The 20763-nt window shown below is 40.0% G+C and overlaps 1 protein-coding gene across 3 annotated transcripts in view; it reads left to right on the forward strand.

The window, feature by feature from the left end:
- Positions 1 to 14862, forward strand: part of MYOCD (myocardin) — a 48707-nt gene extending 33845 nt beyond the window's left edge. For 2 of the 3 annotated variants that reach the window (XM_066587765.1, XM_066587768.1), the window contains 9 exons: positions 83 to 258; positions 6102 to 6230; positions 6701 to 6945; positions 7302 to 7449; positions 7644 to 8591; positions 8702 to 8830; positions 9401 to 9523; positions 10120 to 10177; positions 10968 to 14862. In XM_066587765.1, the coding sequence (XP_066443862.1) occupies positions 83 to 258; positions 6102 to 6230; positions 6701 to 6945; positions 7302 to 7449; positions 7644 to 8591; positions 8702 to 8830; positions 9401 to 9523; positions 10120 to 10177; positions 10968 to 11488 (2477 nt within the window). In that variant the 3' untranslated portion in view covers positions 11489 to 14862. The remainder of the gene's footprint in view (positions 1 to 82; positions 259 to 6101; positions 6231 to 6700; positions 6946 to 7301; positions 7450 to 7643; positions 8592 to 8701; positions 8831 to 9400; positions 9524 to 10119; positions 10178 to 10967) is intronic. The other variant, XM_066587766.1, reaches the window with a different exon arrangement.
- Positions 14863 to 20763: the final 5901 nt, after the last annotated feature.

Consider the following 20763-nt stretch of genomic DNA (forward strand, 5'->3'; position numbering starts at 1 on the left):
CATTTAGTGTTCCTTCTATCCCACCTTTGGGAATTCTGTGTTTAAAAGGGCTGATCCTGATAATGCTGTTATTCTTTTGCAGGAAGTTCAGCCAACTACTCCAAGCCCGTGGATGCCTTTGCTTTTGAAGAGGACAGCAGCAATGACGAGTCCCCAGATCAAGAGAGAAGCAATGACTCTCAGGGAATTTCATCTTCATCTCCACAAGAGACCAAAAATATGGATATCACTAGTTCTCCAGATTCTGGTTCAGTACAGGTAGGGATGCTGTCCAATCTTAAACATATCTTCTACAGATCTAATGGTGATCAGAAAAATTACATGATGGTTGGCTATTGACAGCTTCATTGAGTGAAGGTTTTGCACCCAAAGCTGTATGCTTTTTCTATCGCAAACGGCACCAGACTTCCTCCACTACAAATTCATGCTCAGAACCTACATGATGGTTGGCTATTGACAGCTTCATTGAGTGAAGGTTTTGCACCCAAAGCTGTATGCTTTTTCTATCGCAAACGGCACCAGACTTCCTCCACTACAAATTCATGCTCAGAACCTACAACCTCGCCCTCCACCACGCCAAACAAGTCTACTTCACCTCTCTAGTCTCCTCATTATCGCACAACCCTAAACGGCTCTTTGATACTTTTCACTCCCTTCTCAGCCCAAAACCGCAGCCCCCAGTGACGGATCTCAGTGCTGAAGAGTTGGCTGCTTACTTCAAAAAGAAAATAGACGACATCCGTCAGGAAATAACTTCCCAATCCCAGACTAGCCCTGACCCTAGTCCTGTCAGCACTGCATCTAGCTCCTGCTCACTGTCTGTACTCAGACCAGCGACAGAGGAAGAAGTCTCCAAATTGCTCTTCTCTGCTCGCCCCACCACCTGCGCTAGCGACCCTCTCCCCTCACACCTCCTCCGTTCCTTCTCCCCAGTGGTCATCTCCCATCTCACCACTATATTCAACCTCTCTCTGACCTCTGGCATCTTTCCCTCTTCTTTCAAACACGCCATCATATCCCCACTGCTAAAGAAACCGACTCTGGACGCGACTGATGCTGCCAACTACAGACCCATCTCAAACCTCCCCTTCATCTCCAAACTACTAGAACGCCTAGTTTACTCCCGCCTTGTAAGCTATTTATCAGAGAACTCTCTCCTAGACCCCCTACAGTCTGGCTTCCGACCTCAACACTCGACAGAAACTGCCCTTACTAGGGTATCCAATGACCTACTGTCAGCCAAATCGAGGGGCGATTACTCCCTACTGATCCTCCTTGACCTTTCTGCAGCGTTTGACACTGTTGACCACAAACTCCTCCTCAGTATGCTACGCTCCATTGGCCTAAAGGACACTGCCCTCTCCTGGTTCTCCTCTTACCTATCTGACCGCTCTTTCAGTGTCTCCTTTGCTGGCTCTACCTCCCCTCCTCTTCCCCTTGCTGTTGGGGTCCCCCAGGGCTCGGTCCTTGGCCCCCTTCTCTTCTCTATCTACACAGCCCCTATTGGACAAACCATCAGGAGTTTTGGCCTCAAATACCACCTGTACGCTGATGACACCCAGCTATACACCTCTGCCCGTGACATCTCTGCACCCTTCCTCCAAAACATCACTAACTGTCTGTCCGCTGTCTCTAACACCATGTCCTCTCTCTACCTAAAACTAAACCTCTCTAAAACTGACTTACTGGTATTTCCACCCTCCACTAACCGACCTCATCCTGACATCTCCATCTCAGTGTGTGGCGCCACCATAACTCCTAGACAACACGCCCGCTGCCTTGGGGTCATATTTGACTCTGATCTCTCTTTTGCCCCCTACATCCAATCTCTGGCCCGAACATGTCAGCTGCACCTCAAGAACATCGCAAGAATCCGCTCTTTTCTCACTGTGGAGACGTTAAAAACGCTTATTGTCGCCCTCATCCACTCCCGGCTCGATTATTGCAACTCGTTGCTGATCGGCCTCCCCTGTACCAGACTCTACCCTCTCCAATCCATCCTGAATGCAGCAGCCAGGCTCATATTCCTGTCCAGCCGCTACTCGGACGCCTCTGTCCTGTGCCGGTCACTGCACTGGCTGCCCGTTAAATACAGAATTCAATTCAAACTCGCTACCTTCATCCACAAAGCCCTCCACAGTACAGCGCCACCCTATATCGCCTCCCTCATCTCAATCCATCAACCAGCCCGGGCTCTCCGCTCTGCTAATGAAACCAGACTGAGCGCCCCTTTAATTCGAACTTCTCATTCCCGCCTCCAAGACTTCTCCAGAGCAGCACCGGTCCTCTGGAACGCACTACCAAAGGCTACCCGAGCAATCCAGGACTCGCAGAACTTCAGGCGTGCTCTAAAAACGCACCTCTTCAGGGAGGCATACCGCATTCCCTAAACAAACCTCTCTGTACTCCGCCTGATAACATGCTCCCTGACCTACTGACTGCAATCCCTGCTAGCCATCATAAACCGCTCCTGCAGTCACACCGTTTCTGCCGTCACACGGCTAAATGTCTGACCATTGTCTATGTGTATAGCATCGCTCACTCTCCACCTCGCCATACTGTGCACATCTCCAGCCCCTTTACCCTCTGTATCACCCCATTACTTGGAGTATGTAAGCTCGTTGGAGCAGGACCCTCACCCCTACTGTTTCCATCAACTGATTACTATATGTAACCGTGGTTCTGTAATGTTTGTATTTTGTCTTTCTGTATTCCCCCTGTCTATGTAAGCGCTGCGGAATATGTTGGCGCTATACAAATAAAGATTATTATTATTATTATTATTATTCTATAAACTATGCAGTCTTTTCAGCCAATGGCTACTAAAGTTGACTCATACCTTTTGGTGCACTTATTCTTGTAGGACATTATAGACTATCTTCAATGAATGATACAGTCTAATATATTTTTGGGATTGCTGGCCTAACCACTGACCTTATACAATTATATTCAACCCACACCAGAGGCATAACTTGAAGCTCCTGGGTCCCAATGCAAAACCTGTAACATGGCCCCCAACTATAATGCTTTATTCATAGTACTGGGCTCCCTATATGGAGAAGAGAGGCCTTTTGGGCCCCCTAAGGCTCCTGGGCCCAGGTGCAACTGCATCCCCTGCATCCCCTACAGTTATGCCAGTGACCCATACCTTTTGGGGGACTTATTGTTGTAGAAACTGATAAGCCACCTTCAATTGATGGTACATTGTAGTGTTTGTTAGCTGAACCACTGACTATAAGCTGCATGATGTTTTTTTCAGCCAATCCCTATTTTAGTTGACGCAGTATCGTTTAAAGGATGTATTATTGTAGGATACCATAGACCATCTTCAATAAATAATACGGTTTAATGTGTTTCTTAGATTGTCTAAAGACTGACTGCGCTCTTTGTAGTCAATTATTATCGTTGACCTATTCCTTTTGTGGGACTTTTAATTTTAGAAAACCATGGGTCATCTTCAATGAACGGTAGTCTAATATGTTCTTGGGGTTGTTGGCCTAGACACTGATCATAAACAGCATTTAATCTTTACAGCAACAACTGTTATAGTTGATTTACTCCTCTTGGTGGATTTAGTCTTGTAGGACACTATAGACAATCTTCAGTGGTTGATACAGTATGATATGATTTTTGGGGCTGTTGACCAAAATGCTATTTGGGGATACGGCAATGTATTGAACATAATTGGCAAAGGTTACTTTTGAGTGCTGAACTTCCATGTGATGGAACCTACTAATTTGTCACGTCAGTTGACTCTGAAGAGACACAGTCATGAAGTCTATACCTGATGTTTAGACTGTCCACCTGACATTACACAGCGCTGGTAAACATTCCATCTTGTAATAATTCTTTAGAAGATAGCAATGTTCTGCATTGGGTTATACAGAGGGATTGTTAACCCAGGACACGACAGAACTTTGGCATGGGCCTTCTTACTCCTCATTCCTCTGTCTTTTGTAACACTGTGTACTTGGCATAACGACCCTCAATTTTCCAAGCTCTGAGGGCAGACGGCCAAGGTATTGTCTGCATGCTGCGTCTAATTACAGATCGCTAATAAAATATGATTGGTCTCGAAGGCGTATTGGTTGTAGTGAGGGCATCACGTTCACATTCGAAACCATCAAAGCTTTTAGGTGAAAAAAAATATGACTTATATGCTGTTTGAGGTTTTATAAGGTAAGTTTAAGAAATAAAATACATTCAACTGTTCCTTTCTTCTTCTGATTTAACTTTCAAGGGATCCAAAAGTTTTGTTTGTGTTTTACATTTTTTTTTTCTTCAATTTACAATTCAGTTTAATAAAAACTGTTAATATTAGAATTTTTCAAAATATTTGTTTTTCTTTTCAGGGTAGTACTTTGTGGAACATTTTTATTTAATTTTATTATTTTACAGGATGAAGTTTCAAATGTTGTAATATTTAATTCATTTTAATTCGTTCAATTTATTTTATGTTTATTTTAATTATTCTGTTTTATTAACAGTTAGTATTCAATAATACTTAATATTATCTCAGCTTATCATATTTCTCTTTTAGTTTTTCTTGTGCATGCTAGCAGAAAGTTTGCAAAACTTATTTTGTTTTTCTGTCTTTTGATTGTTGGATATTAAAAAAAACTTTTGAGGCACAGAAATATTGGTTATAAATTTCCCTGTAGAACTATCCTGTCAGTAACCGTAGCGAAACAGTATTTCCAGATATCCTGATTTAAATTAAATGTTCCCTGAAGATTTAAAGTTCGGAGCCTGCCAAGTTCAGGTTTACAGACCGTTTGCTTATTGAGTGTCTTTAAGCTTGGAATCTTAATACTCACGTCATTTTCCAGACACTGACTGGATTAAAGAATTGTCGCCTCTGTCATTCTGGTCTCCAAATCATATTTTAACTACTCTAAAATATTAATGTATTATGACTTTATAGTGTTTGGGAATAGAGGTAAAATTTCAGGCCTACTCTTAACGGTCATTATGAATATCTACTTCATTACTAAAAGTTTATTTTTATTTTATTTTATTAAGAAAGTATCAAAATAAGGATAAAAGTAAATATCTAGACTATATAACTAAGCATAAAAATGTATGGTATGCAAAATACACATAAATAGATTTTATTTATCAATGAAACACGATTTACCATGAATAAAAGAAGGTGATAAAATAATTATATTAAAACATTAACAATTATAAAAATGAAAATAATTAAAATACCGTATATACCGGCGTATAAGGCGATGGGGCGTATAAGACGACCCCCCAACTTTCACCTTATACGCCAGGAATACAGCGGAGCAAAAAAAAAAAATCATTACTCACCTCCCCCGGCGTTCTGCGGCGCTGCTGCAGGATGTCGCTCCCTCCTGGTCCCCGGCAGAGCATTGCTTCCTGGACGCAGGGCTTGAAATCCCCGCCTCCAGAAAACACACGTGCCTTCAGCCAATCACAGCCATTCAATGATGTCATTGAATGGCTGTGATTGGCTGACGGCGTGTGTTAGCTAATCACAGTATTAGCTTTCTGGAGGCGGGGATTTCAAGCCCTGCGTCCAGAAAGCAATGCTCTGCCGGGGACCAGGAGGGAGCGACAGCCTGCAGCAGCGCCGCAGAACGCCGGGGGAGGTGAGTAATGATTTTTTTGGACACTTTCTTTTTTTTGTATTTTTTGTATTTTTCGGGGTTCAAAAGTCGTCTTATACGCCAGTATATACGGTAATAAAAAATGTTGGTCATTTGCAAAAATAAATTATGAGCAGTGAATTTAATTTTTTAATTCATCTATTTTATTTGTTTTACTATGTAATATTTACTTTATATCACTGATTTAAGCATTTTGAAAAACAGTATTTTTTCTTTTTTTCCCTTCATGTTACTAAATAGTTTGTATAGCAGAGGACACCAGTTCTAACAGCCTTAAAGTATGAAAATAAATGTACCTTCATAAAATTCTAAGATGACATTTGGTCAAACGGGCTAGACGTTTTGTGTCTAATTGTTTTGCCTCTAATCCTGGTGCGGTGTCTGAGAGCTCTGGAACGTCTGGTGTCTCAGTGAGGCAGAGAAGAAATTTGTATCTAAACTGAATCCTTTCTCCACTTACTCTAGAATCATACCCAAGAAAATGAAAGTGACCCACAGGACAGCAACACACACCAGAGTCATCTCTGTTCCCTGCACCCAGAAAGCCAGTTGTCTACAACAGGACAGGTGGCACCTACTTCTACAGCAGTAAAGGTGAATAATCAACCATTTTCCTTTTTTAAAAATTGCTATTTTTTTTAGATTTCTTGGAAAAATCTTCCAAATGGTCTCTTACCTTTTGTAATGATGCCTGCAGTGGGTCTTCATGGGGTGTTAAAATCCTCCATTAAACAATTAGTTGCTAATAAGCAGTGGCTAACATAGCAATGCTCAAAATGGTGTCAGATGTTGCCACCCAGGACAAAATAACCCTTTCCAGGATCCTTTAACAAATTGGCTACCCCCTTGTTTTCTAACAATGCAGTTCCTCTCAAGAGGTGAATTCTTCGTAGGTTCTTGACACCCTGTAGTCAGTAGAATGAAACCAACCCAGGCTGTGTCTCCTCTCACCAAGAGTATAGTAGCCACATCATATCTGGGTACAGATACAAGTTTAATACTCAGCGACATAATTAGTTCATATTTATACAACACTAACTTCTGCTCTTGTTTGAAACCGACAGACCAAGTCTTCCACAGATTCCAAAAACAGGCACAAGAAACCCAAAGACATCAAGCCCAAGGTGAAAAAGCTAAAATATCACCAGTACATTCCTCCGGACCAAAAGGCTGAGAAGTCTCCTCCACCCATGGACTCTGCTTATGCTAGACTCCTACAGCAGCAACAACTCTTTCTTCAACTGCAGATATTAAGCCAACAACAGCAGCAACACTTCAGCTACCAAGGCATGCACCACTCACATCTCAAGTATGTATTACATTCATCCCAGCATACATCTGTATGGCGATATGTACTATACTTCCCTTACTAAACTAAGTAGCAAAAGACATAAATACTTACTTTTACTAGAACACTATGGTCTAGAACCTCAGTGGTCCATGTAGGTCCTACACTTAGGACACTTCACCAGCTGTGGTTCTTGTGACTGTAAAATTGTAATCCATATGTGAAATCCGCCATGAGAAGTTTTTATGGGAACTTGCTTAGCCTCTTTAGCAAATGATGCTGTCTATTAAAGTATTGACCTTAGAGCAGACAGTATTTTCTCTGGTCAATCAAGACAAATTTTTACAATCTTTTTTGTATTTTATTTTGTTTTTAAGGCAATCAAATGAGCAAATGACTCGAAATTCCAACCCACCTGTCGTTAATAGCCCTTCACTTTCTCCAGTGAAAACTACGTTCTCTGGTCAAGCAAATTTGTCTTCCATGAAACCAAATCTGCTGCCCTCTAATCTGGATGATTTGAAAGTAAGTTCTGGGTTAACTAATAGTGGGTTAACTCTCTGGGCACCTTTTTGGGTTGACTTTCTGGGTACCTATATGGGTTGATTTTTTCCAACCATGTTATTTGGGCATTGTATAGTACACCAAATCATAAATGAATGAAAGCATATAATGAGCCATAACTCTTTCATGTAGTAAGGCTCTTTCTTCTTTTGAAGGTATCAGAGTTGAGACAACAATTACGAATACGGGGTTTACCTGTATCTGGTACAAAGACCTCACTGATGGAACGACTACGACCCTTCCAGGAGTGCAGCGGAAATACTGTCCCAACATTTAGTGAAATCACAACTGTCACTTTCCCAGTTACTCCCAATAACTCGAGCTTCCAAACCCACCCATCAGGAGGAGTCATTTCAAATGGATTCTATCAGTTTGGTAGCACCAGTTCCACTCCACCAATATCCCCAGCCTCTTCAGACCTGTCTGTTAATGGTTCTTTACCTGATACTTTCAGTGATGGACCAATGTCTTCTCCTCATTTTGGTCTACACCCTTCCCCTATACACCTAAGTGCTGAGGAAAGTCTAATGAGTAACATCAACAGTGGTAGCTACCAAGTAGAACTGGAAGGCATTGATGCTGAGAAAGACAAAATGTTAGTAGAGAAGCAGAAGGTCATCAATGAGTTGACCTGGAAACTCCAGCAAGAACAAAGACAAGTTGAGGAACTTAGACTGCAACTGCAAAAGCGAAAAGTGAATTGCGGACCTCACGACAAGACGCTTCCATCTCAACACTTTTTTGGAGTGCCTATCAAGCAAGAAAATGTTTCCAGCTGTCCTTTTTCATCTAAGCAAACAAATATGAAAACCCAGACAAACAATGTATCTGAAAAACATGGATCTTGTACAACACAACCAATGCCTTGCCTAATGAACAACCATTGCATGGAAGCTTCCATCCCAAATTCCATTATGTCTTCGACTTTCTTGAGTCCTCAGTGTTCTCCACAACACTCTCCCATTGGAACTACAAATAGTCCACAGCATATCAGCTTACCCCCATCACCTAATAACCACTACCTGTTGTCCGTTTCTCCAAGCTCACAAGGAGACACCCGTAGTGTATCACCACAGGTCAACCACCGGATTCACACAGCACAGGTATGACACAATGTAGCCACTGATTAATGTTCTAATACAAAGGAGTCAGTGCCGTACGCAGATAATTCAGATATTAGATTATAATAAATATTTTAACCTTAACATTGCAGAATACTGGGAGTTCCATCTGTTACTCTCCAAACCAGAACACTTTACAGCCATCTTACATTGAACAATCAGAAAACAAGCAGAGTATCAAAGATCGAGTCCCACCAAAAAGTTCATCAGTGTTAGGAAAGGTAAGGACTTGGAATAATGTATATCTTGCAATTGAAGTTTAATATTTGTACATTGGCACCATAGAGTTGGCCTACAATTATAATGGTCTTCATTTCCTAATCAAAAATCCACAACCTTTCAAAAATTGCTGAGCATTCTGTGACACATGGATGTAGCCATGGTGATCATTCTAGAGTTTGGACCTTTTTGACCTAAATTGGACTATAAAATGTTCTACTTCCCAATAATGAATCTGGATAGTTAATGATCATTCCTGTCAGAGGATGACTGGTGAAGCTGTAAGCAAGGTCCTCATCCAGATGTCTACTAGGCCTACAATGGGGCCTACAAGGATCCCAATGACTAGTGTAAGGACTTAGAGAATTATACATCCAGGCATATGGCATGGATAGATTGAAGATGTAGCTTGTGGCTTTACAATCAGACCATGTAGATGGAAAAAATGACATGTACCTTTAGAGAACGTTCTGTGTTGTGGCTGGGAATGGGATATTTTTGTCCATTTCAAAGGGACATTTCTTCCTACACATATAATTAATCCATATTCTATATAATCTATTTACTTGCAGATAAGTGCTTTACAACCATCTCCCCAGGCAGGTCAAAAGCTTCCCACCCCTGGCACGAATTTCTCTAATGTAAGCGCGTCAGTTGCCAAGCAGCTTCCCTCCTACGAGGATGCAGTCAGACAGGTAATAAGAAGCTAAAGGGCCAATTTTTCTTAATATTTTTGCAGTTTCCAAAAAAATAAGCCCCTCTCACAAAAAATGCTGGCATTCAAGATTTGAAAGGGTAATTACCCTGAGATGTGTTGAAATTCACCTATTTGAACATCAGTATTTTTGGCATGAAAACCCATTCAACTGGTCCAAAAATGTCACCATGGAATCCAATGATGTCATCTGCAAATGTTCCCTATGGAACAGTAATTGTTTGGATTGAGGCTTTACATTTTTGCAGCTCATTTTTATTAAAACTCAAAATTGATGAAATCAGAATTTTCTAGAATATTTTTGATCATCAGCCCAATGACCATTTCTATAGTTAGATCTATTCAGATGCGTAGATCATCAAGATTGCTTGTTCTCAGTAATATTGGCCAAAAGTCATCCTCTGATCATACTCAGAAGTCTTTAACTATTGCCAGAGGTCAGATCACACGGATTCTGGCCCCTTGCATATTCATTAGGAACTGGTGCCATTAACCTGTTTGTGGGAAATTAAGTGTTTTAAACCCCTAAACAGAATTTTGCAATTCTTTCATCATCTTGATGTTTTCTTTCTACAGCAAATCACAAGGAGTCAACAGATGGATGAACTCCTTGATGTCTTGATCGAAAGTGGAGGTAAGACCTCAAGAAAAAATCTGAAATAACATCATATATTCATTGACAGTATTCATATACAATGGAGAAACATGATATGGTTGCTGTATAGCAACAGAATATGTTGCTTGCTTTTGATTAGTTAAATATCCAATGTATTCACCACCAACTGTACCCTTAAAGCAGTCATCGTTGGGTTGGGATGACCACGTCTGAAGTTGTATGGCAATTTGTTTTGGCCATAGATGGAATTAGTTTAAACAATATTTGACAAAAATCTACTAATTGGTCATCAACCTTATACAGTATTATGCCCATCATGCTTTTTTGGCCCTTATATTGTCCAAGAATTAAGTCATTGAATCTATATGAAAGGTTTTCAATCTATTTGACTAAAGATCATCATAGGGTTAAAGGTGTTTTGCATTATTGATGGCCTATCTTTAGAATAGGTTATGCATAATAGATCAGTGCTGTCAGTTGCACTGAGGCCCCATAAATCAGCTGACCTCTGGGCCTGTGCACTTGTGCACTGAGCCAATTTTTGCAGGAAGGAGACAGCTTCATCCCAACTGCAGTGGCCTTGCTTGGTATTACAGTCAAAATCTGCAATACCAAGCCTGACCACTAAATTGGAAACAGAGCTATCTACTAGCATAAATCAGCTCAGTGCATAGGCACACCAGCGATCTGTGGGGGTCCTGGACAACAGACCCCAGCTGGCCTATTATTGATGCCCTATCCTGAAGATAGGGCATCAATAGTGTACAACAGAACAGCCCCTATAAGTGTCTGTTTCATGTTCTTGCAGAAATGCCAGCCAATGCCAAAGATGAGAGATCATGTGGGCAGAAGCTCAATCAGCTGAGTGTGTCAACTGGAAACCCAAGCATGACCACCTCAAACTCCCATCTTCCATATGAAAACTGCTCAAACAATGATGGTCACCTTGAAGTCTTACTCAACAGCCACAGCCCCATGGGAAGACCTAATGAAATACCACTGCTTAAAATTGGAAATGATGATCCACACTTTGAGCGTGTGATTGATGGATTTCCTGGAAAAGCTTCTGAGGATATGTTGGAAACTTCTTTATCTCCCATGGAGACCCAATTGTCCCCATCATCTGTGGAAAGCAATGGCCTTCATCATCTGAGTTTTACTGAATCTCCCTGGGAGACCATGGAGTGGTTGGACTTAACTCCACCAAGTTCAGCAACAGGCTTGGGGTCACTCACCACTACTGGTCCCAGTATCTTCACCACTGATTTCCTTGACGTTACAGATCTCAACCTAAACAATGCAATGGACCTGCACTTAGAACAATGGTAAAGTCCAGTCTGAGAAAGCAATACAAACTATCAAAAAGTGACCTTACCCCTATCTAGCTCAGAAATGTTGGAACATTCGGTATCTTGAGCCTTAAATGTTGCCAAAAATAAGCAAACTACCCTCTAGATTTGCCAAAATGTCTATACAGTTTCATAGATCTAGTGGAGTAGAGCACTGAAGCTACATTTTGGTCCTGTGGTTTTTATATGGCTGTGGGCAAGCGAACAAGGACAAACATCAATCTATGTAATTTTGTAGTTCACTGTATCTGAGGACCGATGACAGCAGACCAAGAAGTAGTAACCACAGCCTCAGTCCCATACAATGGTGTTCCAGACATTTAGGCTTTCTTTTCGAGCAAAACCTAGATATGAAGACAATGTCACCATATTTTTATTCATTCCTCAAAATCAGCCCCTTTCTTTGTAAAAAGCGAAAACAGCCCAAAAAGACAATTAATACAAGATATTTAATATTTTGTTCTCTTAAAGTAGCCACTATATGACATTGTACATTTTAAAGGGTTTTACCACTTCTAATCCGGACTATGGTTTTGTACAAGAACTATTTTATTGCTACTAAGCTTCATAAATTCAGTTGCCATTTTTCATCCTGGTAGAACTATTGCATTATTGTCTATGAGAAGTGCAGTGGTGAAAAGTGAAACTTCATTTTTTAACTATATCACTAGAAAAATTTCAAAGGAATTGTTAAACAACTCAAGAAAGTGTATATATATCCCACAGTAGCTCACAAGGAAGCTACATTTAGGAAGTTCAAACCATCACGTGTGTCACATACGTTGGCTGGAAATATTCTATAACTATTTGACAAACCATGTTTCACCAGCAGATATCACCTCTGGTTAACCAGTCATACATGTTATTATCAACAGAGCAATTAAGATGAATGTTTCCCATTTCCAACCCTTGTGCCACTTATCTCGTGGCAGAACAACAGACCATCTGTCCATCAGACATTGGTGGTCCACTTCTTTAGACACTAGATTCTTAGTAGATGCTCTGATGGTTGGTGGGACCCATCAACAAAAATCTGGTGTCTATTATAAGGATTGAGAGCCTGAGCTATGGTCATGCTATGGAGTCATAATCATAGCCTAATCTGTAAAACTTCCCAATGTTGCTTTAGATATTCTAAATACCTGAGTTTGGAAAAGACCCAGAGAGGTCAAAAGATGCCTTACATCCAACCAATTCCAACTGTACATGTAAATTGCAGCAAATATTTAAGCATCCATAAACAGCTATGTATGGTTTTATGTAAATGTGTGCTTTCTGGACTGTATAAATACAAAAAAAAGTAAGTACCCCCTAAGACCGGTGCTGTACAGACATAATCCCTATTCTACTTTAAAGGGATTGATAAGGATGCCAAAACTAATTTTGTATTTTGCTACTGGAAGATTAAAAGAAATTATAAACACACTAAATTTTTTTCTTGACGGTTCAGCCCTATTTTTGAATTTTGTAAATGGGCGAATAGAACAAGCAAAAATGTATAATATACAAAAAAAATTCTGCACACTGTTGTAATATTTTGCACTGTATATATGAGAATGATTTTGTATGTTTTTTTTTTTTAACCTACAGGAAAATGTATTTTTACCATGTAAGTTGTGATGTTCACCAATTTAAAGGAATGATGTGGCTGCATGCTGTATATATGTAGAAGTAGTTGAAGATGGATGCACCATTTTCTTACATTGTACAAAAACATTCACTGGGCACTGATACTATAGAGGATGATCACTGATTGTGTTGAAAACTTTTATTTTTTAGAGTTACTTAAAAGCCATTCCATACTAATTGAAAAGTAGCACTTTATAGAGGCAAAGCATGAGCAAATCACATGTTCTAAATATTTCCAATTTTTTTGCATCCTAAAGAAACACAGATGAAGTAGAGTCCAATTAAAATTGAGACAAAAAAATGTCTCTGCCAGGTCTTATTAATTTAAAGGGAACCTGTCACCTCCCTTGACCACCATAAACTAAGTCTTGGTGCGGTTAGGGAAGAGGGCAGGGGGCCCGGGTGAAGTATTCTTTATACTCTTCTGCTCCCGCATTCCTTCACTGTCAACAGCCGAAGATCGCTTGCCACACGGCAATCAGACTATCTTTTCAGATTGCTTGAATAGGAGAGCACACGCACACAAATCTGAAAGCGTGCAGCATGTGATATTCGGCAGCTTACAGTGATGAGACACAAGAGAGGCTAAGTATAAAAATACAGCACCCGTCTCCCTGTCACCTTCCCTAACGCCTCCATAAATTAGTTTACGCTGCTGGAGAGAGATAACATGTTCCCTTTTACTTCCTTTAGTGGAATAAATTAGGCCACGTCTATTATTTCCCGGAAGCCTTAGCAATTTTTGCAAATTTCATTCCAAAAAATATATAAAGATTTTTTTATTTTAATATTTATTTCTGTAATCTGTTTTCACATAAGTCGTATAATCACTCATCTTTTTTAACTTATCTAGTAAATTTCTAACTTATCTAGTAAATAGGATTTATAAGGCTCAATTGACAATGCATTTGCAGTGTACATCAGAGGTTGTCCCCCACAGATGCCTTTGCCGTATGCCACTGTATGTAGACAGCATGTACTGTATAGTATACAACAAGTGGACGCTGCAGGCGCAGTATGAATGGAGCCTTAACAATATTTCAGTCCTTCATATATAGATTTTATATTTTAGATTCTTATTTGAAGTAAAAGTATATAATTTGAGAATCTGAGAAATAATAATATTCCACTAAAGACAAATTAATAATTTATCAAGTATTTGAAAATAAAATTAGAAATTTTAAAAGATTTTTTACTACTTGCAAAAATCCTGATTTTTAGCATTTATTGATGGCCTTTATTTGTGTATGTGGTTATGATTGCTAATTGTTGTGTTTTATTATGATTTTGATTTTGATTGCAATCAGTTTTTTTAGGGAAAACAATTTGCATATTACAATATTAGTTAAAGAGGACTTGTCATGTCTCGATGTCAGTGGGATTGGTTACAACCATGGCCCCATTGACTCCAACAGTGTATTTCTTTTGTATATACTCACCTCCACCATAGAGCTCTTCTTAGATTCATCTCATGGTGCTGTGAATGTATCAAGTGGGCAAGCCACAACGCTCATTGTCAATCGAGTCTGACGTCAGCCATGAACTCCTTGTCAGGAGGCGAATCTAAGAAGAACCTAAAGAAAAAAGCTACGTAGCTGACCCTGTTGGCATGAGGATAGGACAGGTCCCCTTTAATTAATTGTGTACTGAAAAACTACCGTATGTTTGGTTTTAGTTTTTCTTACCATCATTTTTTAACAAATGAAATAAAAATTACAAAAAACATCTAGTTCGGATTTCCCACTAGCACTATGTACAGATGTAATAGTTAAAATAGTTTGCTGTGTCTTGCAATACGCAACTCCTTTAATGCTTAAACCTATACACTAAATTGCTTGTTGCAGACTTGTTCAGATCTAGTTATTCCCAATCCAAAATGAATCTTAATCACCAAGGGGACAAAATGAAAAAATATTCTAGCTATCAGGGTGTTACTGGAATATATGCTAGAAGCGTCATGCTATCACTTAGGGGACCAAGTCCTTCTTGGATGAGAGGTTTTAGACAATTAAATACTGTAGACATTTTAGAACCACCCCCAAAGACTCAGTCGTCACGTAGGACGTTTTTGAATTAAATATCAAAAAATCTTTCTCTGTCTGAAATTATTAATAGTTTTCCAAAAAATAAGCAGCGTGGTTTATACAAACTTTTCTTGTGAAAACTACAATACATATTTGGATCCTAAAACTCTGAATTCTTACAAATTTCTAAGCATGAAGAAATCATCCAACAGGCACACAATAGATTTTTTTTCTTTAATTACCATAATTCTTTACCCAGCCGCTACTGCCGAAGAAAATGAATGGCTTTTATCTGAATACCGAAATGACCCAATCAGATTTTATTGATCTTTTAAAATGGAAAATTAAGAAATCAATTCCAAAGCGAACCACATTCTAATATCTTGGCTTCAAAAATAAAATGTTTATTCAAAAATATCCATTCAAAATCAGAAATCCAATATTAACCAATATTCACACTTCTATATATAATGACACAGCTATTTAATTTCAGTTTTATATTTTAGGGTTTTGCTGAAATATTTGGGTCAAACTTCCATCATTATGTATATGTGTTCTCAGATCTCTTTGACAAGGACCTATCAATCACATGAGAGGAATGAACTGCCTCATCATATACATCAAATATCTATCATGTTTCAGCCAACTGAGGTGGAAATATTTTCCTATGAATTTACCAAATACATTTTGTGGTTCTTTCTATTTCTTGCCCAACTCTGTAAACATAAATATATTTTTTATGTAACTTTCTAACAAAAAAAAAAGGGTCAAAATGTCTCTGTATATTTTTCCAAAATTTGCGTGAAATATGTTATGCCTTTTGTGCAAAAATCTGAAATTTTGTTTTTGAATGAAATAAAAAATGGCTTATTTATTTTATTGAAACGAGCACTTTTATTTGGCACTAAAAGTTATTGATGGCTAAAAGTCTGAAATTAAAACAATTGATATTTATGAAGCAAAAGCCATGTGTTTCCTTGTGCCACATAAAACATCATTTGTGTTGACTTTGAAACATAAAATGCAAAAAAAACCCCAAAAAATTAGAGGTTTGTTCACATTTGTTTTAAATGGCAGGAAAACATTTACTAAAAAATTATGTCACAGGGCTTGTTCACTCGGCCGCTGCGGCCGCACAGAAAGCGCTTCTATTAGGGAACAATTGTTTTCTATAGAAGCGTTCAGATGCATGAATTGTAGCCGCGCAAAACACTCGCATGTCTCAGAGATAGGACTTAGCTCCGTGTTGCGCGCAGGTAGGACCTGTCCTATCTCTGCTGCATACTTACCATGGGAGCTGGAAAGCACGCAACTCTCAACACAGATCGGGTGAACGGACTACTTCAAGGAGCTTGAATTAACCTGTTCACAAGATCTTTATAGCTGTATAGTAGAAGCAGAAACCAAAAATGGCAACAGCACGCAAAATAAAGTTACTATCAGAGGTATACATACCTATATTCAGTACTCTAACCACATCAAATAATGAAAGGTTCTTGGTTTATAATTCGATCAAATTACATTGGCCCATCTACCAACGTCCAGGTGACCAAGCTCTCAGATGGGTCCAAACACTAATACCACTCACAGAAAACCGCCATTACTTACTGAGTGAGGCCTTAGTCACACGGGCGTTTTTTCACGCGATTTGCGGATCGCATGACGGATGCGCATCCGCAAATCGCGTGACCGCTGCGCGCAAGTCGCCCGCAAATCGCCCGAAAATCTGCTCCTAGCCGCGTTTCATTAGAAACGGGACGGAGCTGTCCAGCGCATTGCATTCAATGGAGACGGCAATAGAGCCGGCTCCATTTAAAGCAATGCGCTGCGGGCGAGCCCGGGATGAATTGTCGGGAAGGGCTTAAATATATAAGCCCTTCCCTGCAATTCATCCTAAAATGTGTAAAAATAAAAAATATATATATACTCACCTTCTCCCGGCAGCCGGAGCTCCGCGCGGCCATCCTGCAGTGGGTGTGAAGGGGGTGTGAGTCAGACCTGCCCCCTGATTGGCTCAGCGCTGAGCCAATCAGAGGCATGTCTCACTCACACCCATTCATGAATTCATGAATGGATGTGCAATTCACAGACGTGACTACCACTAAAAACGTATTAAATATATTAAAAGACATAAACTGGGCACTACAAAGACAACACACAGCAACCAGGTACCTCCAGACACAGATTCGTTATAGGAGGATAAGGACCTGGAGTTATTTGATACTTGATAAGCGATAAAAAAAAAAAAAAATGTTTTATGATAACAAACAAAAACACTCTACCCAAGATGGATTCAAAAAAGCAAAGGATTATTCAATATAGGAGCCAAAAGAGCTGGTTTATTCTATGTGTAAACAAGGCAGGGTTACCATTTGGACTCTCACTTGTGATGGAACACTATCACTATCAGTGATCAGGACTCAGGCTCCAACAATTGAGCGTCCTGAATTGTTATGGGTGTCGACAAGACAGGATCACCATCTAGGTATTCACTTATGATGATCAGTACTTGAGTAAGCCAGTACAAATACTCAGATCAGTACTAGAGTTGGTCAGTACTTATACTCTACGCGTTTCACCATTAATTTGTTGGATCATCAGGAGATACAGTACTTGAGTCATAGGTTCAAAGGTAGAGGGAATGAGAAATCCCCGAGAGAACATCAAACTAATATATAAAAAGCTGTATCTAAGATGAATACAGCAAAACTTGTGTAGTGATCAGGATAAATATCCTTATTATAGGAGAGTTCTATACTCTCAGTTAGGGCATTAAGGTAACTCTTAGGGTTGGGGGCCTGCCAAAAGGTACCTCTAAACAAGGAAGCTTATCTTGTGTGCTAGCGGTTAATAGCTAGATGATATATGTAGGTACATAACGAGAGGTGTTTATTTCAAAGTATGCCCGTCAATACACACACAGAGGTAGAGTAGAGCGTCCCCGAAAATATGGGGGGGGCACTGCTCTCAAATATCTGAGCGCTAGAGAGATGGTATAATGCTTGTCATGCACAAGTAGGATACTCAAAGTAGTTAGCGTATCGAGTTAGAATTTAGGTCATCAATATGGGGATAAGGCATAAAATTATGTCCTGATCTCCTGACCCAATTAATTGCACTTAAGCAAACAAGAATAGCTAAAGTGCTAGATTCCAACCCAAAGTGCTCGCATTAGAGGTCATTGGTGTGGAGGTATGACATTAATATAAGTCAAACTCTCCTGACCTAATTGTAGAAGCACTTTTAGATGTCCAAATTGCTTGCATAGAGGTCATTAGTATGGAGGTATGACATTAGTATGAGTCAAACTCTCCTGACCTAGTTGTAGAAACACTTTTAGACGCTGTGCATGCTCTCAAGATAGACAAGCCATAAAGCTAGTTTCCTAGTAGTTAGATTTCAGGCAAGCAACCCCAGCAAACCCCCCAGATATAGGGCTCAAGAGAGAGCAAAGAAAAAGGTATGACCCATCGCCTTGATGGTAGGCTAGGGAACCTCTAATGCGAGCACTTTTGGTTGGAATCTAGCACTTTAGCTATTCTTGTTTGCTTAAGTGCAATTAATTGGGTCAGGAGATCAGGACATAATTTTATGCCTTATCCCCATATTGATGACCTAAATTCTAACTCGATACGCTAACTACTTTGAGTATCCTACTTGTGCATGACAAGCATTATACCATCTCTCTAGCGCTCAGATATTTGAGAGCAGTGCCCCCCCCCATATTTTCGGGGACGCTCTACTCTACCTCTGTGTGTGTATTGACGGGCATACTTTGAAATAAACACCTCTCGTTATGTACCTACATATATCATCTAGCTATTAACCGCTAGCACACAAGATAAGCTTCCTTGTTTAGAGGTACCTTTTGGCAGGCCCCCAACCCTAAGAGTTACCTTAATGCCCTAACTGAGAGTATAGAACTCTCCTATAATAAGGATATTTATCCTGATCACTACACAAGTTTTGCTGTATTCATCTTAGATACAGCTTTTTATATATTAGTTTGATGTTCTCTCGGGGATTTCTCATTCCCTCTACCTTTGAACCTATGACTCAAGTACTGTATCTCCTGATGATCCAACAAATTAATGGTGAAACGCGTAGAGTATAAGTACTGACCAACTCAAGTACTGATCTGAGTATTTGTACTGGCTTACTCAAGTACTGATCATCATAAGTGAATACCTAGATGGTGATCCTGTCTTGTCGACACCCATAACAATTCAGGACGCTCAATTGTTGGAGCCTGAGTCCTGATCACTGATAGTGATAGTGTTCCATCACAAGTGAGAGTCCAAATGGTAACCCTGCCTTGTTTACACATAGAATAAACCAGCTCTTTTGGCTCCTATATTGAATAATCCTTTGCTTTTTTGAATCCATCTTGGGTAGAGTGTTTTTGTTTGTTATCATAAAACATTTTTTTTTTTTTTATCGCTTATCAAGTATCAAATAACTCCAGGTCCTTATCCTCCTATAACGAATCTGTGTCTGGAGGTACCTGGTTGCTGTGTGTTGTCTTTGTAGTGCCCAGTTTATGTCTTTTAATATATTTAATAAAATACGTTTTTAGTGGTAGTCACGTCTGTGAATTGGGCTTATATTTCCTAGTTGACTCTATACTGCCCCCTCTGTGAAGTCATGAATGGATGTGAGTCAGACCTGCCCCTGACTGGCTCAGCGCTGAGAGGCAGCAGTCACTCACCCATTCATGAATTCATGAATGGGTGTGTGGATGAAACCGGCCTCTGATTGGTCAGGGCTGTGACCAATCAGAGGCAGATCATTCAGCAGGCGGGGATTTTAAAGCCCCGCCGGCTGAATAGTGCCGAGAAGCAGTTCGGGAGAACTGACAGCGGCCGCGGCTGGACTCCGGCTGCAGCGGAAAGGTGAGTATACAATTTTTTTTTATTTTAACACATTTTAGGATGAATTGCAGGGAAGGGCTTATATATTTAACCCCTTCCCGACAATTCACCCCGCGCATGCCGGCAGCCCATTGCTTTCAATGGAGCGGCTGTATTGCCGGCTCCATTGAATTCAATGGGCAAACATCAATCTTCTCTGTCACAGCTGTTACAGCTGTGGCAGAGAAGAATGATTTGTCTTCTATATGTTCTCAATGGGGTCGGCGCTGCTGCCGCCGACCCCATTGAGCGCATATAGAGAAGAGAACAGGAATCGCAGATAGGTGCAATCTGCGATTCTGTTCTATAATTTATCGGACGAGCGCATAAAAAGCGCTCATGTGTCCGATACCATTGCAAAGCAATGGTTTTATAAAATCGCTGGACGCATGCGCATGCGCAAATCGCGGCTAAAAACGCCCGTCTGACTAAGGCCTAAGGAGTGCATATATATGCATCCTGTCACCATGCAGGTAGCTGACTATCAAATGAGGGAGCTAATTATGCTTTGGCAGTTAGTCAGCTACCTGCATGGAAATATACGAAGACCCTTGCATTATTTGATGTGGTTAGCGTATAGATTATAAGCATGTATACCTCTGATAGTACATTTATTTTGCGTGCTGTTGCTATTTTTGGTTTCTGCTTCTACTCTATGTTGCAGCCATGGTTTAACATGTACCTATATATTT

The sequence above is a fragment of the Eleutherodactylus coqui genome, chromosome 13, assembly GCF_035609145.1.
Source record: "Eleutherodactylus coqui strain aEleCoq1 chromosome 13, aEleCoq1.hap1, whole genome shotgun sequence".
Lineage (NCBI taxonomy): Eukaryota > Metazoa > Chordata > Amphibia > Anura > Eleutherodactylidae > Eleutherodactylus > Eleutherodactylus coqui.